The following is a 15,577-nucleotide window of genomic DNA, read 5'->3' on the forward strand; positions in this document are numbered from 1 at the left end:
TGAAATGTGTCTTCTCCAGATAGCCACAAAACAAAGAAAGAACTTGAAAGAAACAGTGAAGCAAAAAGCCAGAATTGGAGTATGCAGACATCTCTGCTGTAGAGCTTGAGGAATTCACAATGAAAGGGAATGCTGTGGCCACAATGTGACCCGAATTAGGGCTGGGAAACTTAATTTTGAGGCACAGCTGTAGCAGGAACCAAAACAAGTGAAAGAGCCAAAGTGTGACAGGTGAACAAGAGGTGCTTTGAGGTAGGAGGATCAGGAGAGCAGACCTTTGAAAGAACTCAAGTTGGACAGTTTGAATAACTGGAGTCAGAGGAACAGCAAAATGGTTTATCATTCATTTCAAGAACATAAATGTGCTCGAAGCAGAATATGTACAGAATGAAGAAAAGCAGCAAGTGTATTCCTTAGCAACACACGCAAAATGCTGGAGGAACTCATAAACAGTTGATGTTTGGGGCTAAGACCCTTCGTCATACTCATTACCGGTCCTGATGAAGGGTCTTGGCCCAAAGCATCCTCCAGAATTTTGTGTATTTTGCTCTGGATTTCTGTGCAGATCTTTTGTTTATAGTTTATTATTTATTGTAAATTCCAACACTAAACACAACTCAAATACAAGGAATGAAAATCCAGAAAGACTGCAGGTGCTGAAAATCTGAGATAAAAACAGAAAAATGCTGGAAACACTGAGCACCAATCCCACAGACACTGGCTGGCTGTGTACATTTTTCTGTTTTTATTTCATGACTTGTAAGCACCTTCCTAATCTCAGCATGTAGCTCTCACTCCTGAACAACATTCTTGAAGGAAGTTCTGGGCTTTATTGCCACAGCTTTGTTTTCTCATTTTAACTTTTATTTTGGAAAAAAAATTGCCAAACTAAGAGATTTTGAGTTCATGTATATTCAAGCTATTCAAAAAAAATTTGAGCATCTCATCTTTGGAAGGATTTCCAAACATTTGACGGGGCCCAGCAAATTCATTAAAATGCCTCCAAGACTTAGAAGATTAAATAAATGTGTTCTCTGTTCATTATAGAGCTACTGCTACTTCAACTTTTTGTTCATCAGAAACTCCAGCCAAATCACTGCTCCTCTCACCTCCCTTACCAAGTCACCTCCCTCACGGATAACCTGGTCTGCTGCTACAGACCACACTTTCAAGGAGCTCAAAGAGACACCTCACCACCGCTCCCTTTCTCCGCCTTTTGTGGTATGGGTAGACACCTCTGATGTGGTTGCAGCATCCATTCTCTCCCAGCGACAAATGGATTTGAAGACACAACCTTGTGCCTTCTTCTCGCACGTGTTCAACTCGGCACAGCGCTGTTATGGAGTAACAGGCAGGGACCTATTTGCCAGTAAGTGGGCCTTGAAGGAATAGAGACATTGGCTGATGGGGAACACTAAGCCCTTCCTGATCTGAACTGAGCATCAGAACCTTATATCCATACAACAACTCAACCCATGTGAGGTTCACTGACCCCTCTTCTTCAAGCAATTCAACTTCACCATCTCCTACTGACACAGCTCCAAGAACACTAAACTGGATGCCCTGTCATGACAGTTCAACCCAGCTGAAACAGAGATCAACCTCAGCCCATCATTCCGTCCTCCGAGATCCTCACTGCATTCCTTCATGACCAGATCCGCCAGACCCTGCAGCACAAGCCTGCTTCGGCCGTTACCCCTGACAACCACGTGTATGTGCCGGTGGCCGTGCGCTCCAGTGGGCCCTCTCCAGCCATCCAGGCACACAATGGATGCTGGATTTTCTGTGACGCCAGTTCTGGTGGCTCACCACGTATTCAGTTCGTCATTGCCCGCCCTCAATGTGCCCAATCCAATTCCTCCAATCAGCGGCCCTCTGGGCTCCTGTAGCCCCTACCGGTCCCTCCACGCCCGTGGTCCCACATTGCCATAGATTTCATCCTGGCCATGCCACCTTCTGATGTGGCCAATGAGATCACGACTGTGGTGGATCAGTTCTCCAAGGTGGCCCCATTCATTGCCCTCCCCAAAATTCTGCTGATTCTCCAGCATGTAGTTCGCCTTCGTGGTGTCCCACAGGTTTGTGTCATACCAGGGCCCACAATATGCCCCCCATTTCTGACAAGCCTTCTGTTCCCTCCTCCACACTGAAGCAAGCTGTCCTCTGGCTATCATCCACAGACCACCGGGCAGTCAGGAAGAGCCCATCGGTAAGTGGAGAAGTTTCTGAGATGCTTCACCACCTCTAAACCTTCCTCATAGAAGAAGTAACTGCTCTGAGATGAGCTGTCCCACAATTTACACACCTCCTCTGCCACAGGTATGTCACTCTTTGAAGTGCTTCATGGCTACCAACTCCAGTTGTTCCCTGCAGAGGAGCCAACGGTGGAGGTCCTGCCCACCAGAGCTCTGAATCACCACTGCCAGAAGAGGGCATAGGGGGCATCTTAGTTGCCAACCACGCTTACTGCTGCCAGGCCAACTGCGAGACTACTCCAGCCTAGAGGCCATGCCTAGCTTTCCGCCCGACATCTGTCCCTGCGCACCGATTCTGCGAGCTCTCTGCAAGCCCGTCAGTCCCTTCCAGATTACCCATTGCATCAATCCAGTCACTTACCATCTCCAGCTGCCACCGTCCCTCAGGGTCACACCTACCTTCCATGTGTCCAGCCTCAAGCCCATTGTCCATGGACCACTCAACCCACCTGAGCCTAGGATGGTGGAAGGTGGTCCAGTGTACACGGTTCACTGGTTATGGATTCATGTCATTGTGAACAAGATGTGCAGGTACCTGGTCAACTGGGAAGGGTATGGCCGGACGAGAGGTCTTGGACACCATCTAGTTTCATTTTGGATCTATCGCTCATCAAGGTGTGCCAGCAGACCCATCCGGATCCCTACCGGCAGTTGGGTGCCGGCTGTAGGAGTGGGGCGGTCCTGTCAGGCACCTCCCAATCTCCACCCAGCTAACAGGGACCACTTGCCACTCGTCTCCGACTCATCACCTGCAGCCTATTTAAACCCAGATCTCTTCCGCAGCCCTTTGTGCCAAGCAGTGCCACCTGAATTCTCTCGTCAACTGTCCCACACACCAAACAGTTCTGCACATCTAAAGTTGTGTGGGAAGTTGTATCCCCCTGCCTGTCATCTGCTGATCATGTTTTCACCAATCAGCTTCCATTCCCCGACTGTATGAGCCAATCTTCAAATTCACTCCGTCCTTGGTTAAAATAGCCTCATAAAAAACCTATTCCATACTTTGTGGGCCTAATAATCTCACCTACATTGCACTCTTCTCCAGTCCCACTGCCAGCAGCAATGTCACCTCCTTTTCCTCGCATGGGAATGGTTTTCCCCATTCTGCACCAACTCCTGGGTCCATGTTGATATTATTCGCTCTCAGGTCAGGAACTCATTCCGAAGTACAAATGACTGAGAGCTCCTGTAACACGTATGTTCATGGAAATCCCCACCACATCTACTGCCTGCCGTCACTGCTGCTCTCCTTTCAGGACATGATTCTCTGTAACTTCATACCTGATGACAATAACTCCTCAAGAGTAACCGTCCCATACTCGTCCGCAAAAATGGTGTCCATAAGCTTGTTTGTGCTGGTTCTCACTAAAGTGAGTAACAAGGTAGTGGGAGAAAAATATCATCCTTCAATGATGGCAATCAACTAACTGCAGCTGTTGGGACAACTCTGTGCCACATACTTCTTTCACACATTTATATGCTTAGTGGCCGCTTCATTGGGTACTTCATTAAGTTTGGTCTGAACAACAACTGAACCTCTTGACCATGTCCGTATGTTCCTACACAGTGGGTTGCTGCCACATGATTGGCTGATTAGATATTTGCAGGTGTACAATAAAGTGGTCACTGAGTGTATATATTTCAGGACCATGATTTTATACGAAAACCTAGCCATTCAGGAAGTTGTACCTTTTCACATAAATGGCAATACATTCCTTGAATTCTTGCTTATAACAACCTGAGAATATAGATATTATTAGAGAGCTCAGAACTGACATGGACAGAATGTTGCCATGCATGGATACCAATTGTTAAACAGTGAAAGAACAAAGGTGGAACAAGTGTCTAGATCAGGAAAGTCTGGCACAAAGATGGAGAATTGTGATGAGCTTCTAATGTTTAGATTAGATTAGATTAGATTCAACTTTATTGTCATTGTGCCCAGTACAGATACAAAGCCAATGAAATGCATTTAGCATCTGATCAGAATTGCAAAGAATAGTGTTATTTACAAAATAACTGTGAATAAAAAAGTGCTACAGCACACAAATATAAAAGTAATGAGACAGTACAATACAGGTGCAATACTGCTTAGTGTTTCCCTGTAACACTCTTTGAAGTATTCTAAACAAGGAATTTACAATCTTTGCTTGAACTCAAGTAGACACTATCACCTAAACATTGTCAAATCTTCCCCCTAAAGAGATGCAAGTCAACAATAAAGTTTTGTCATACAGATGCAATATTTATCCAAAATTCCCTTGGGAGTTTTCCTTCAACCTCATATGTCACTCATGAGTTTTACTAATCAGTATGTGAAAATTAGCAGCCGGAATAATACTGGTACATTGGCCTTCAGAGTAATTTGGTTTGTTTCCTATATATCAATCTATATAACCTGCTGTTCCATAATACCAGAATTAAAAGGCTTTCAAGCACACACATTAGCAAAGAACTGTTAGTTTAGTTCTCATTATATATTTTGAAATTCAGTTAGGTTCATGATCCAATAAGCAATCCTATAAAACCCAATGTACAGTAACTGTTAAGTATGGCCGTATGTAGAAAAGATTAGCTTAATACTTGCTCTCGACTGATTGCATGCATATAAAGAAAGAATTTGAGCAGAACTTTCCCTCAAAAGGGGAAATGTAACCTTTAATAGAGTAGACTTGGAACAGATAGTTTTACAGTATCAGGCCTTATTTCTATTTGTGTGAGAAATGGTGTTTGCTGTCATAGGGAAGGACTGTTTAATGGTTATAAGTAGCATTGAAAACAAGCAACCAGAAATATTCTGCCTCTCCAATACTGTTTGGTTGAACAAGTCACAAAATACAACCATCTTGCTGATGACTTGAATATATTATACATAGAAATCATGGATAAGGGAAGATGAGACTTGCTATAATATAAGCCAATTTTTTAAAAAAAAAACAAATTAAATTAGAAAAATAAATCAATTAGAAATTAGTACAGAGATAATTCCAAGCGGATATCAGCGAAAATAATGTTTGATTTCAAGACTTGGCTATCTACTGAATCTAAGACTAAATTTTAATATCCAGGATGACTGAGCCATCAGAGTTTGAATTTATATATCCATGGAACACCAAGCCTCAATACATAATTCTATCCTTTGAACTAGCAGAGACACAACTTTAGACAATTATTGAGAAGCATTTGGACCAAAGTGATAGTGTGTCAATAATTCAGCTTCCAAAAAACCGAATCCAAAGTGAAGACAAAATCCCAGATACATTTACTACACGAAGGGCACCAAGGTGGATCAAATTAAAGGTGACGCTGCCGAGCATTAGGTTATAGGATACAATGTGCATTACTAAACTTCGGAACTGTGCTGGGATTGTCATTACATGAGATATATTGTATATTAAAATTATATTGGCAGTTGTAAAATAAACACTAACCACAGAGAGGCACAACAAGACAACTGTAAAGAATATTGGCTTGTTATGCATTATAGACGGACCATATGTCATAATACAATACAGTTTAGGCTCATTCCACTCTCCCTCTATAATAAAGTGGTTCAAATTATTCTCTTCTTGGATTTGAGGATGACTCCAGTGCCTTCAACTACTAGATGTGGTGTTTCATGTCTCTTCGTTATACAGTACAATGGAATCATTGCTGTGTGGTTACGAGCTTGTTGCCGGGCTTTGAAGCCAGGTCTTCCAACACTTTCTTCTGAGGCTGTGTTCTTTTTTTTTTTGGTATTTTATTTAATGTGGTGCATTACAGGAAGGGAAGTAGGGTACGCAAAATTCCTTCGGCAACCTGTTCCCAATGCAGAACATCACCCTCTGACGATCAAGGTTCATGCCATGAGTTACTTCCCATATCAGGATGACAAAGACAATCACTGATGATCATTTCAACCATTGACTCCAGTGTGGGCTTTGGCCCTCTGAATGAAGGAGTGATTGAACAAACATTTTGCTCAGAACTCCATTACAGCAAGAGATTTCTGGCAGGACAGAGATAACACTCAGAAGATGCACTTGGGCCCCCTAAAATGTAAAGTACTTAGACTCACCAAACAAATAACAGCCATCAAACCATTCCTCCAACCTTGTTTATGCTAAGGAATTAACCAAGGGGTCTGTGGACCCTAGGTTGGAAACCCTGGTCTATTATCTTCTTAGCAGCAATTTCCTTCAGGGTGGGAGTCATCCTTCAATCAAAAAGTTAGGAGTTAATGACTCAGCACACTTCAGTGCAATTTTGGGCGCTTGACCGTGACTGGAAATGCAATTTCTTGGCTGTTCAGAATGGAGGTAAATTAAGTTATGGAATTATTTGTGGGAGTTGAGGATTTAACCCTTTAACCACAATAAAAATAGAGCTGATCTGGTGACTTAACTCACTACTATCGATGTGTTCTTGTTGTTCGCAATTTATTTTGTTTACTTTCCTTAAAGTAAACTGTGGCCTTATTAAATGGTGGCGCAGAATCAATGAGCAACATGGCACCTCATTTTTCTTATGATTTTAGCCTTTTTTAAAACTTTAGTTCACTGAAGAAATGGAAGACATCTTATAAAAGTAAGGTCTTTAATGTCTATCAAGAATATGTCTCACATTTCTTTTTCAAGTTTTCTTAGAATAAAGACCTTTGCATGCTTCCCTTTCCTTATTTCTCCACTACACATCTAAAAAACATCTTTGCTATTTCTTTACTATTTAAAATATTTCCACTCAAGATATTAAAAGCATGCTTCTCAACTTATATTCAAAATGCTTGTTGGAAATAAACAGGTTCTTCAGCTGAATTGATTTTTCAGCCAATAACATGGAAACTTTTCAAGGCCGAGGGGTTACATGTACCCATCTGAATGTCAAATCGTTTACAGAAATTTTTGATATTTATCCAATAATCTATATTCCATGCCTGAAACAGCATGACATTTCCCACAGGTGCTTTATTTAAAGATATGTACACTGATTAGGTTAAGCACATTGTAATTAATTAGTTTATTTTGGTAGTAATCTTGTCAATTGCAGATTGGTTGAAAATTTCAAACTTTGACCTACGAGATTTCTAGAGCCAAGCTTGACTATATAAAGGGTCCAGTGTAACACCCAGACACCTGCAACAGCAATGGCTTTCCTTTGGGTTCTCGCTTGCCTTGCCTTCATTGGCACAGCCTATGGACAGAGTAAATTATAATAAGCATCAAGTATTTTAAGCTTTGAATATTTTAATTAACTGAGACTAAACCTTTGTCTGTTGTCTTCCATTCTAGTTTGTGGTGTCCCAGCCATCAGTCCTGCAGTCTCAGGCTACGCACGAATTGTGAATGGTGAAGATGCAATTCCTGGATCATGGCCTTGGCAGGTCTCCTTGCAGGTAGGTCGAAGCAAAGGCTCCAAGTCTTGGTAATTCTATGAATGACTATTGACCTGTGGCTCTGACACAATTGCTATGAAGTGCTTCGAGAGATTGGTTATGGCACACATCAACCACAGCCTACCAGTCAACCTCGACGCTTTGCAATTCGCCTACTGGAGCAACAGGTCAACGGTAGATGCCATCTCTCTGGCCCTACGTTCCTCCTTAGAACACCTGGAGAATAAAGACGTATACGTAAGGCTCCTTTTCATTGACTACAGCTCCGCCTTTAATACCATCTTTCCAAATAAACTGATTCCTAAGCTCCAGAACCTGGGCCTTAGCACTCAGATCTGCAGCTGGATCTTCAACTTCCTCACAGACAGGATCCAGGCTGTAAAAATAGGGGACAAGCTCTCCTCTACAATCACTCTGAGCACCGGTGCCCCACAAGGCTGTGTAGTCAGCCCCCTGCTGTGCTCACTGTACACCCATGATTGTGTAGCCAAGTTTCCATCAAACTCAAAATGTAAGTTTGCTGATGACACAACAATTGTAGGCCGTATCTCGGGTAATGATGAGTTTGAGTACAGAGAGGAAATTAAGAACCTGGTGGCATGGTGCGAAGACAATAACTATCCTTCAACGTCAGCAAGACGAAGGAATTGGTTGTTGACTTCAGAAGGAGTAGCAGACCGCACGACCCAATTTACATCGGTAGTGCACAAGTGGAACAGGTCTAAAGCTTTAAGTTCCTCAGGGTCAATATCACAAATGACCTGACTGGGTCCAACCAAGCAGAGTTCACTGCCAAGAAGGCCCACCAGTGCCTTTACCTCCTGAGAAAACTAAATAAATTTAGCCTGTCCCCTAAAACCCTCACTAATTTTTATAGATGCACCATAGAAAGCATTCTTCTAGGGTGCATCACAACCTGGTATGGATGTTGTCCTGTCCAAGACCGGAAGAAGCTGCAGAAGATCGTGAACACGGTGCAGCACATCACACAAACCAATCTTCCGTCCGTGGACTCACTTTACACCGCACGCAGTCAGAGCATTGCTGCCAGGATAATCAAGGACACGACCCACCCAGCCAACACACCTTTCGTCCCTCTTCCCTCCAGGAGATGGCTCAGGAGCTTGAAGACTCGTACGGCCAGATTTGGGAACAGCTTCTTTCCAGCTGACCTGGATCTGGGCCGTACCCTCCAAATATCCAGACCTGCCTCTTGGTTTTTTTGCACTACCTTACTTCCTATTTTTCTATTTTCTATCTATGATTTATAATTTAAATTTTTAATATTTACTAATTTATCTATTTCTAATATTTAATATTTGTAATCCAGGGAGTGGGAAGCACAGAATCAAATATCGCTGTGATGATTGTACGTTCTAGTACCAATTGTTTGGCGACAATAAAGTATACAGTAAAGTATTCCTAGCATTACTTACATAAGTGTGATCTTATCAAAGTAGGTATTTGCTGAAAAGTCACACCTCTGAACTGAGGGTTAAGCATGCCCTTGTCCATTGGGAACAAAGGTAACATCACGATTCAACAGAAAAGTCAGTGCAAAAACAAAGACGTGTTTCAATTAACCTGTCAGAAAAATCTTGAAGTTCATCATCAAAGACATCATGACAGGATACCTGGAAAATTAGACATAATTAGACATAGCATCACACAAAATCATATTTTGTAAGTCTAAGAAAATTTTGGGGATATAAATAACATGGTAATATTGGGGGGAGATATAGACTTGAGGTGCTTGGTCTTTGAAAGATAACTAAGGATATTTGATAAAATGCAACACATATAGATACTAAACAAATTTTAGGTTTATAATAGTGATTGGAATATGACAGGGCATAAAATGCAGGAAAAGGTGGATAAGTTTGACCGACTGGATGCCAGAAGAATCAGTTATTTTCCCTTAGAAAAAGAGCAACAGTGGATGAAATGAGGTTTGCTAATGATACACATAGGCTGTGAGAAGTATGTAAAGAGACAGTGAGAAGAAACAGACAATTCACTGGACAAGAGAGCAGCAGATAGTGTAAATTACAAAATGAGGCTAGGTAGGAAGAAAGGGGAAGAGATGAGAAACAATTATAAGTTGATATGCAGAGAAATTTAGTGTTCTACATGAAAAGATAACTATGAGGTATAACAGCAACTAGGAAGGCAAATGGTACTTTTTATGGGGAATTAGTAAGAGAGTTTTGCCACAATAGTATGGGATTTCAGAGAGATTACATCTGAATATTTAAATGCATTTTTTGGTGATGTATGTATGGAAGGACATATTTGCTGGAAGAGTAAACTAATTCTTCAGTGAGGGGATTTGAATAGGATGGGCCTACTACTCTGTCCGTAGGAGGAGGAGGTGATTCTGAATGGGATGAATTAAGTAGATTCTGCTTAACCTGCCTGGAGAGCGTAGTATTAGGGACATTATTGTTTTAAACTGTGGGGCAAAAAGAACCTGCTAACAGAATCTAATGGGTGAAATAGCATCTGCTGGGATCACAAGAGGATCAAAGCAAAGGACTGAAGAGACTTTACTGCACTTATATTGGTGCCAATGCAACTGGAACATTGTGTAAATTTTGGCATTCCTCAGCTAAAAAGGAATATGACTGGGTGCAGCTAGACTGGAACTAGAGTAGATTTGCTAGGCTGCTTCCAGGCATGATAGGTTTGCCAGCAGAATCAAAATCAGGTTTATTATCACTGAATTAAACTTGAAATGACATGACGCTCATTGTTTTGCTGCAGTAAAGATGTAGTTACTATAAGTTACAAAATAGGGCAAAAGAAAGGAATGGACCATTCGAAAATCTGATTGGGAAGAGAAAGACAATTTCCTGAATTGTTGCATGTGGGTTGTCAGGCACCTGCACCATCTGCCTGACAAGGACATGTTCCCGATTGATAATGGTCCCTAATGATGGAGAATGTCCTCACAATCAAACCTCATTATGATCTTGCACTTTGCTGACCTGCACTTCACTTTATCAGTATCTTTTATTCTTTATTCTGTATACAGTACTTTATTCTGCTTCAATGCACCGTGTAATGGTTTAGTCTGTATGAACGGGCAAGCTTTTCACTGTGATAATAATAAACCAATATCATTACCAATGAATATAATATGATAACTTAGTATGAGGAGTGTAAGGAGAATAGGCCAGTATTCTCTAGAGAAAAACAAGCACAGGTTTCTAAAGCTAGGCCTATCTTTGAGCCTGATCATGTCACTTAGTAAGAAATGTTTTTTCAAAATCTTGCATAACTTAGGCTATATTTTTATTCATATTGCTTTGGCTTATGGTTTTTAGTAACTTTACTATTCAACACTGTCAATACATTTTCATGTTGTAAATAGCATTAATTAAAATCAATTTACAACCTTTATTTAAATTATATCTACCGAGCCTACCTTTCGAAAAATTAAATTCCATTTTGCCTTAAGCCGGTTATTTAAAAGAAATTTGTTATGTTTTCCTAATGTTTTTAAAATTTATGAAAGGAAAAGAGAGCGATTAATTCCCAGAAAGGTTAGCTAAACTGTTCTTTTTAAGAAAGGTTGGCTAAAACTTCATTCTCTACTCGAAAGAGCATTGACAATTTTTTTTAGATTATTGTATCTACACTTCCTGGTGATGCTAACATACCATGAGCTGTGGATATAATAACTTTTATGCGGGGGCTCCCTGAGACCTGAAGATTATTTCAAGGATTCCTCCAGGGTAAAAAGTTTAAGGCTGCTCTAGAGTTTGAGGATTGTTAGAGGATTTCATTGAAACATACAAAATTCTTGCAGAGCTCAGGAAGTGGATGCAGGGAGATATGTCCCTTGACTGACCCAGTGAGGATAGCTCCCTTTCCATAGTTTTGATATAAGAGGCACACCATCTGGATCTGCGATGAGTTGAAGCTTTGGTGACAGAGAATCTTAGGAATTATCTGCCCTGGAAGATTGTAGAAAGACTGTTTGGGGCTCTGATTGAAAGAGGGGGAGGAGGTGAATAGGCAGGTGTATCATTTCTGTCACTCCAGTTTTTCATGAGGAGAAACTTATTGGGTTTGAACCCTTGTGAAATTCTCTATTCCAAAGGACTGGGCATGTTCAGCTGAGTGATTTCAAAGCTGAGCAATAGATATCTGGACTCAGGAGGTATAGGGTATGGGCAGGAAAATGCTGTTTGGTTATAAGATCAGCAATGACTTTATCGAATAACAGGATAGACTCAAAGGGCATTCAGCTGGTCCTATATCTTATATTGCCATAAAACTTGCTGTTTCTTCATAATCCTGTCCCCCCCCCGGTGCAAAGCTGGGTATTTGATGTAAATACTCTCATGCAATATAACCTTAATAATGAAAATCAAACATATGCAGATGGTGAAAATGCTGAAACACTCAGCAGATCAGACACTGCTCGAATGAGGAACAGCACCTCATCTTGCACCTGACAGTGTTGCAGCCTTCCAAAGTCATTTTCATTTCTATAACTTCAAATACTGTATCTCACTTTCTCTGTCGTTATCAGAACGGGCCATTTCTTCTGTCGACCATCTGTCTGTAACACTGGCTCAGTTCTTCCCTTTCTGTTAGCACAGGCTGACCTGCTGGGCATGTAACACTGCTCTGCTTTCCACAGTATTCGCTTTCTATTGCTGGCACTCTCCCTCTCTGACCGCTGCCATTTCAAAGCTTTTAAGTTGATCAGGATACCTATGTCTATCAGTTTCCATCAACCATTATTGGGATGATCTTGTTTAAAACGTATCTACCTGCCATCTTTAGCCTCAGCCTATCAGAGATATTCCCTTTGTCCTATCCATCCCAACCCTATCCCCTCTCCAACAATGTGCTTTCTCTCTCACCCGTCTGAGGAGGGGATTTCTCTTTCTCTTTTTCCACCAATGCTGCCTGACCTGCTTTATATTGTTATTATCATTTTCTATTTCAACAATAATGTTTTGAACATTGTGCTTTCTGGACTTAATAACTGTTTCACTTTCTACATTAGCAACAAAATGGCTTCCATTTCTGTGGTGGTTCCCTGATTAACGAAAACTGGGTTGTTACTGCTGCCCATTGCACCGTGAGGTACGTTGTAAAACCTTGAGACCTACAAAGTTTGTACTTACAGCACGAGGAGATACAACACTCACCGAATCTGATTTTCTTTCTGCAGCACCAGGCATATTGTGGTTGTCGGAGAATACAACAAGTGCACAGCAGATTCCAAAGCTCAGTTTATCCCTGTTGCTCAGGTAAGAATGCTTTGACTTTAATTGATGATTTTGAGAGAAGAGTTTAAAAAGTGGATCACCGATAAATTTTTAAAGAACTGTGGATGGTAGAAAAATGCTCCTGGCAGAGTTTGATCATTTGTCCATACACTTGTATTATAGCATCACTTTCTAGCTAAGTACCACACTCCACACTAGCAGCCCATGGGTTTCTCTTGCTGAAACAAGTGCATGACCACTTTTTATTGAGAATCTCAAATATATGCTCACTATCGACAACAAAAGACCGGGTCCTACAACATCCTCACAAAGCAGTGAACGTTATGCGTGCAGTCATTTGTCAGGGCAAGCACGTCTATGAACATCAAAAGACAAAGGGTCAAGTTCCATGATATTGACCATCACTGGGGAAGGGTTGATCATTTCCATCAGATGAAACATGGGGAAAGGCTCAAAACACAGAGCACGATCGAGTAAGTATCCCAGGGCCATGAACAGAGGCCATATGGCAGGAATATCATCAGGGGCTGATCAAAGCTATTGTGCAGAACATGACCAGAAGGAGCACAAAACAGAACATCAGCTAGGGAAGGTTACTGACTGAAGCCCATAATACAAAGCACCTGTTGAATTAGAAACAGTATCAAGGAGCAAAAATTGGAATGAGTTAATGGGGAAATGGTGGAGAAGTGTGAAGAAAGAACTGATTGCAACCTCATGTCTCACAGGCTATTACTCACCCCTTGTGGAACCCAAATACCATTGAAAACGACATCACTCTTGTCAAGCTCTCAAGCCCTGTTTCATTCAGCGCCGAGGTCTCTCCTGTCTGCCTTGCTTCAACATACAAAACATTCAGTCCTGGCAAGCAGTGTGTCACTACCGGATGGGGCCTGACTCGCTACAACGGTATGGCAGCAACACGGCTTCAGAGAGACCAACAGCTGTGGGAAAGGGTCCCAGCCCAAAACTTGGACTGTTTATTCCCCTCCTGCCTGACCCGCTGAGTTCTGCCAGCATTTTGTGTGCTGGATTGGTGGAGCTGGACCTCCATGTTAACCTATGAAGTATCAATTACAAAAACTGTATCGATGATGGCATAGAATAATTTTATATATAACTCCCCCTTACATTGAAGAGCTACTTCCAAATGGCATAACCTAGTTGAGAGAATGCTGTGTTGCTCAGTGCTCCCAACAGTTCTCTCTCTCTGTGCTTCAGTTTAATGTCTTGCTGTGGAGTAACTGATTTCCTACATCTGTGCAGGGTGTGAAAGGGACTAGTGGAAGGCAGGCAAAAAGAGCACAGGGCCAATGCAAGTGACGCCATTTCAATCACCCTATTAAAAATGTAGGATCATGGAACTGTCTAGTGGAGGCCATAATTATAGGAATTGTAAAAAGGGAATGAAAGTAGGAAGGAGGCACCGCAGGTTTTCCTTGAAAAAACTGAATTAAATTGGTTAAATTTATTTATTTACTTATTGAGATACAGTGTGGAGTGGGCCCTTCCAGCCGTGCTGCCCAGCAACCCCCAATTTAATGCTCGCCTAATCACAGGACAATTTACAATGACCAGTTAACCTACCAAGCAGTACGTTGTTCAACTGTGGGAAGAAACCGGAGCACCCGGAGGAAACCCACGCAGTCACGGGGAGAACGTGTAAATTCCTTTCGGGCACTGGTAGGAATCGAACCTGGGTCGCCTATACCGTACGCTACCCTGAAATATATTGCAGACATGTTCTAAACGTCGGGAGGGATGTGGGGCAGTGGAGTAGGGGTATTAGAGTCATCGCGCACTACATTACAGAAATGGGCCCTTCAGCCCAACAAATCCATGCCAAACTATTATTCTGCCCACTAACCTGCACTTGGACCATACCGTCCATATCCCTCCCATCCATTAGCCATGTCATTTCCGGTGCATCAATCATTTGTGATGTGTGATGTCTATGTAAGAACAAGGCATTTTTGTTTGTGTCAATATTGCAGCAAAGATCCATATGTCCCAAGAATAAGTCTTTAATATTTTTATTGGGTCAGGAAAATCTAACAGTATGTTTTACCTCCTTTCCCCATGCAGCTTTCTTTACACCTTGCACCCTGCAGCAGACCGCTCTCCCTCTCCTGAGCAACCCTCAGTGTCAGCAGTTTTGGGGCAACAAGATTGATGATACGATGATTTGTGCTGGTGCTGCTGGTGCCTCCTCCTGCATGGTAGGTTAACATCCCCTTCAGGAAAGTTTCCTTCAACTTCTCTCCGCACAGCAATTAAATCTCGTTTCTTTGTTTCCAGGGCGACTCAGGTGGACCCCTTGTCTGCCAGGATGCAGGAACCTGGTACTTGACAGGAATTGTCTCCTGGGGTAGTGGCCGGTGCTCTCCACAGATACCTGGAGTCTACGCCCGAGTGTCCGAGCTCCGGAGCTGGATCGATCAGACACTCGCCAGTAACTAATAGGATATCTGTCCCATCGTGAACTTCAAATAAAAATTAATGATCAGCAATTTACGGTTTGGTCTCTGACATTTTCTTTGCATTCTTGTCGTGCAGTGAATATTCGGAATAACGTTGAACTGAAACATTTTTTCAATAAACTGGCATGATAGGTGCACAGTAACACCTCATCAGTGGAAGGGAAATCAAAAGGCTCCTGCAGCAAGCCCAGCCCTAAAGTTCCTGAACTCACAACGTCA

The 15,577-nt window shown here is 42.0% G+C and overlaps 1 protein-coding gene across 1 annotated transcript in view; it reads left to right on the forward strand.

Moving 5' to 3' along the window:
* LOC140210469 (chymotrypsin B-like) overlaps positions 1-15,338 on the forward strand; it is a 34,637-nt gene extending 19,299 nt beyond the window's left edge. The window contains exons 3-8 of the mRNA XM_072279442.1: positions 7,526-7,629; positions 12,653-12,732; positions 12,821-12,899; positions 13,607-13,787; positions 14,964-15,097; positions 15,177-15,338. Coding sequence (XP_072135543.1) covers positions 7,526-7,629; positions 12,653-12,732; positions 12,821-12,899; positions 13,607-13,787; positions 14,964-15,097; positions 15,177-15,338 — 740 coding nt within the window. The remainder of the gene's footprint in view (positions 1-7,525; positions 7,630-12,652; positions 12,733-12,820; positions 12,900-13,606; positions 13,788-14,963; positions 15,098-15,176) is intronic.
* Positions 15,339-15,577: the final 239 nt, after the last annotated feature.

The sequence above is a fragment of the Mobula birostris genome, chromosome 15, assembly GCF_030028105.1.
Source record: "Mobula birostris isolate sMobBir1 chromosome 15, sMobBir1.hap1, whole genome shotgun sequence".
Lineage (NCBI taxonomy): Eukaryota > Metazoa > Chordata > Chondrichthyes > Myliobatiformes > Myliobatidae > Mobula > Mobula birostris.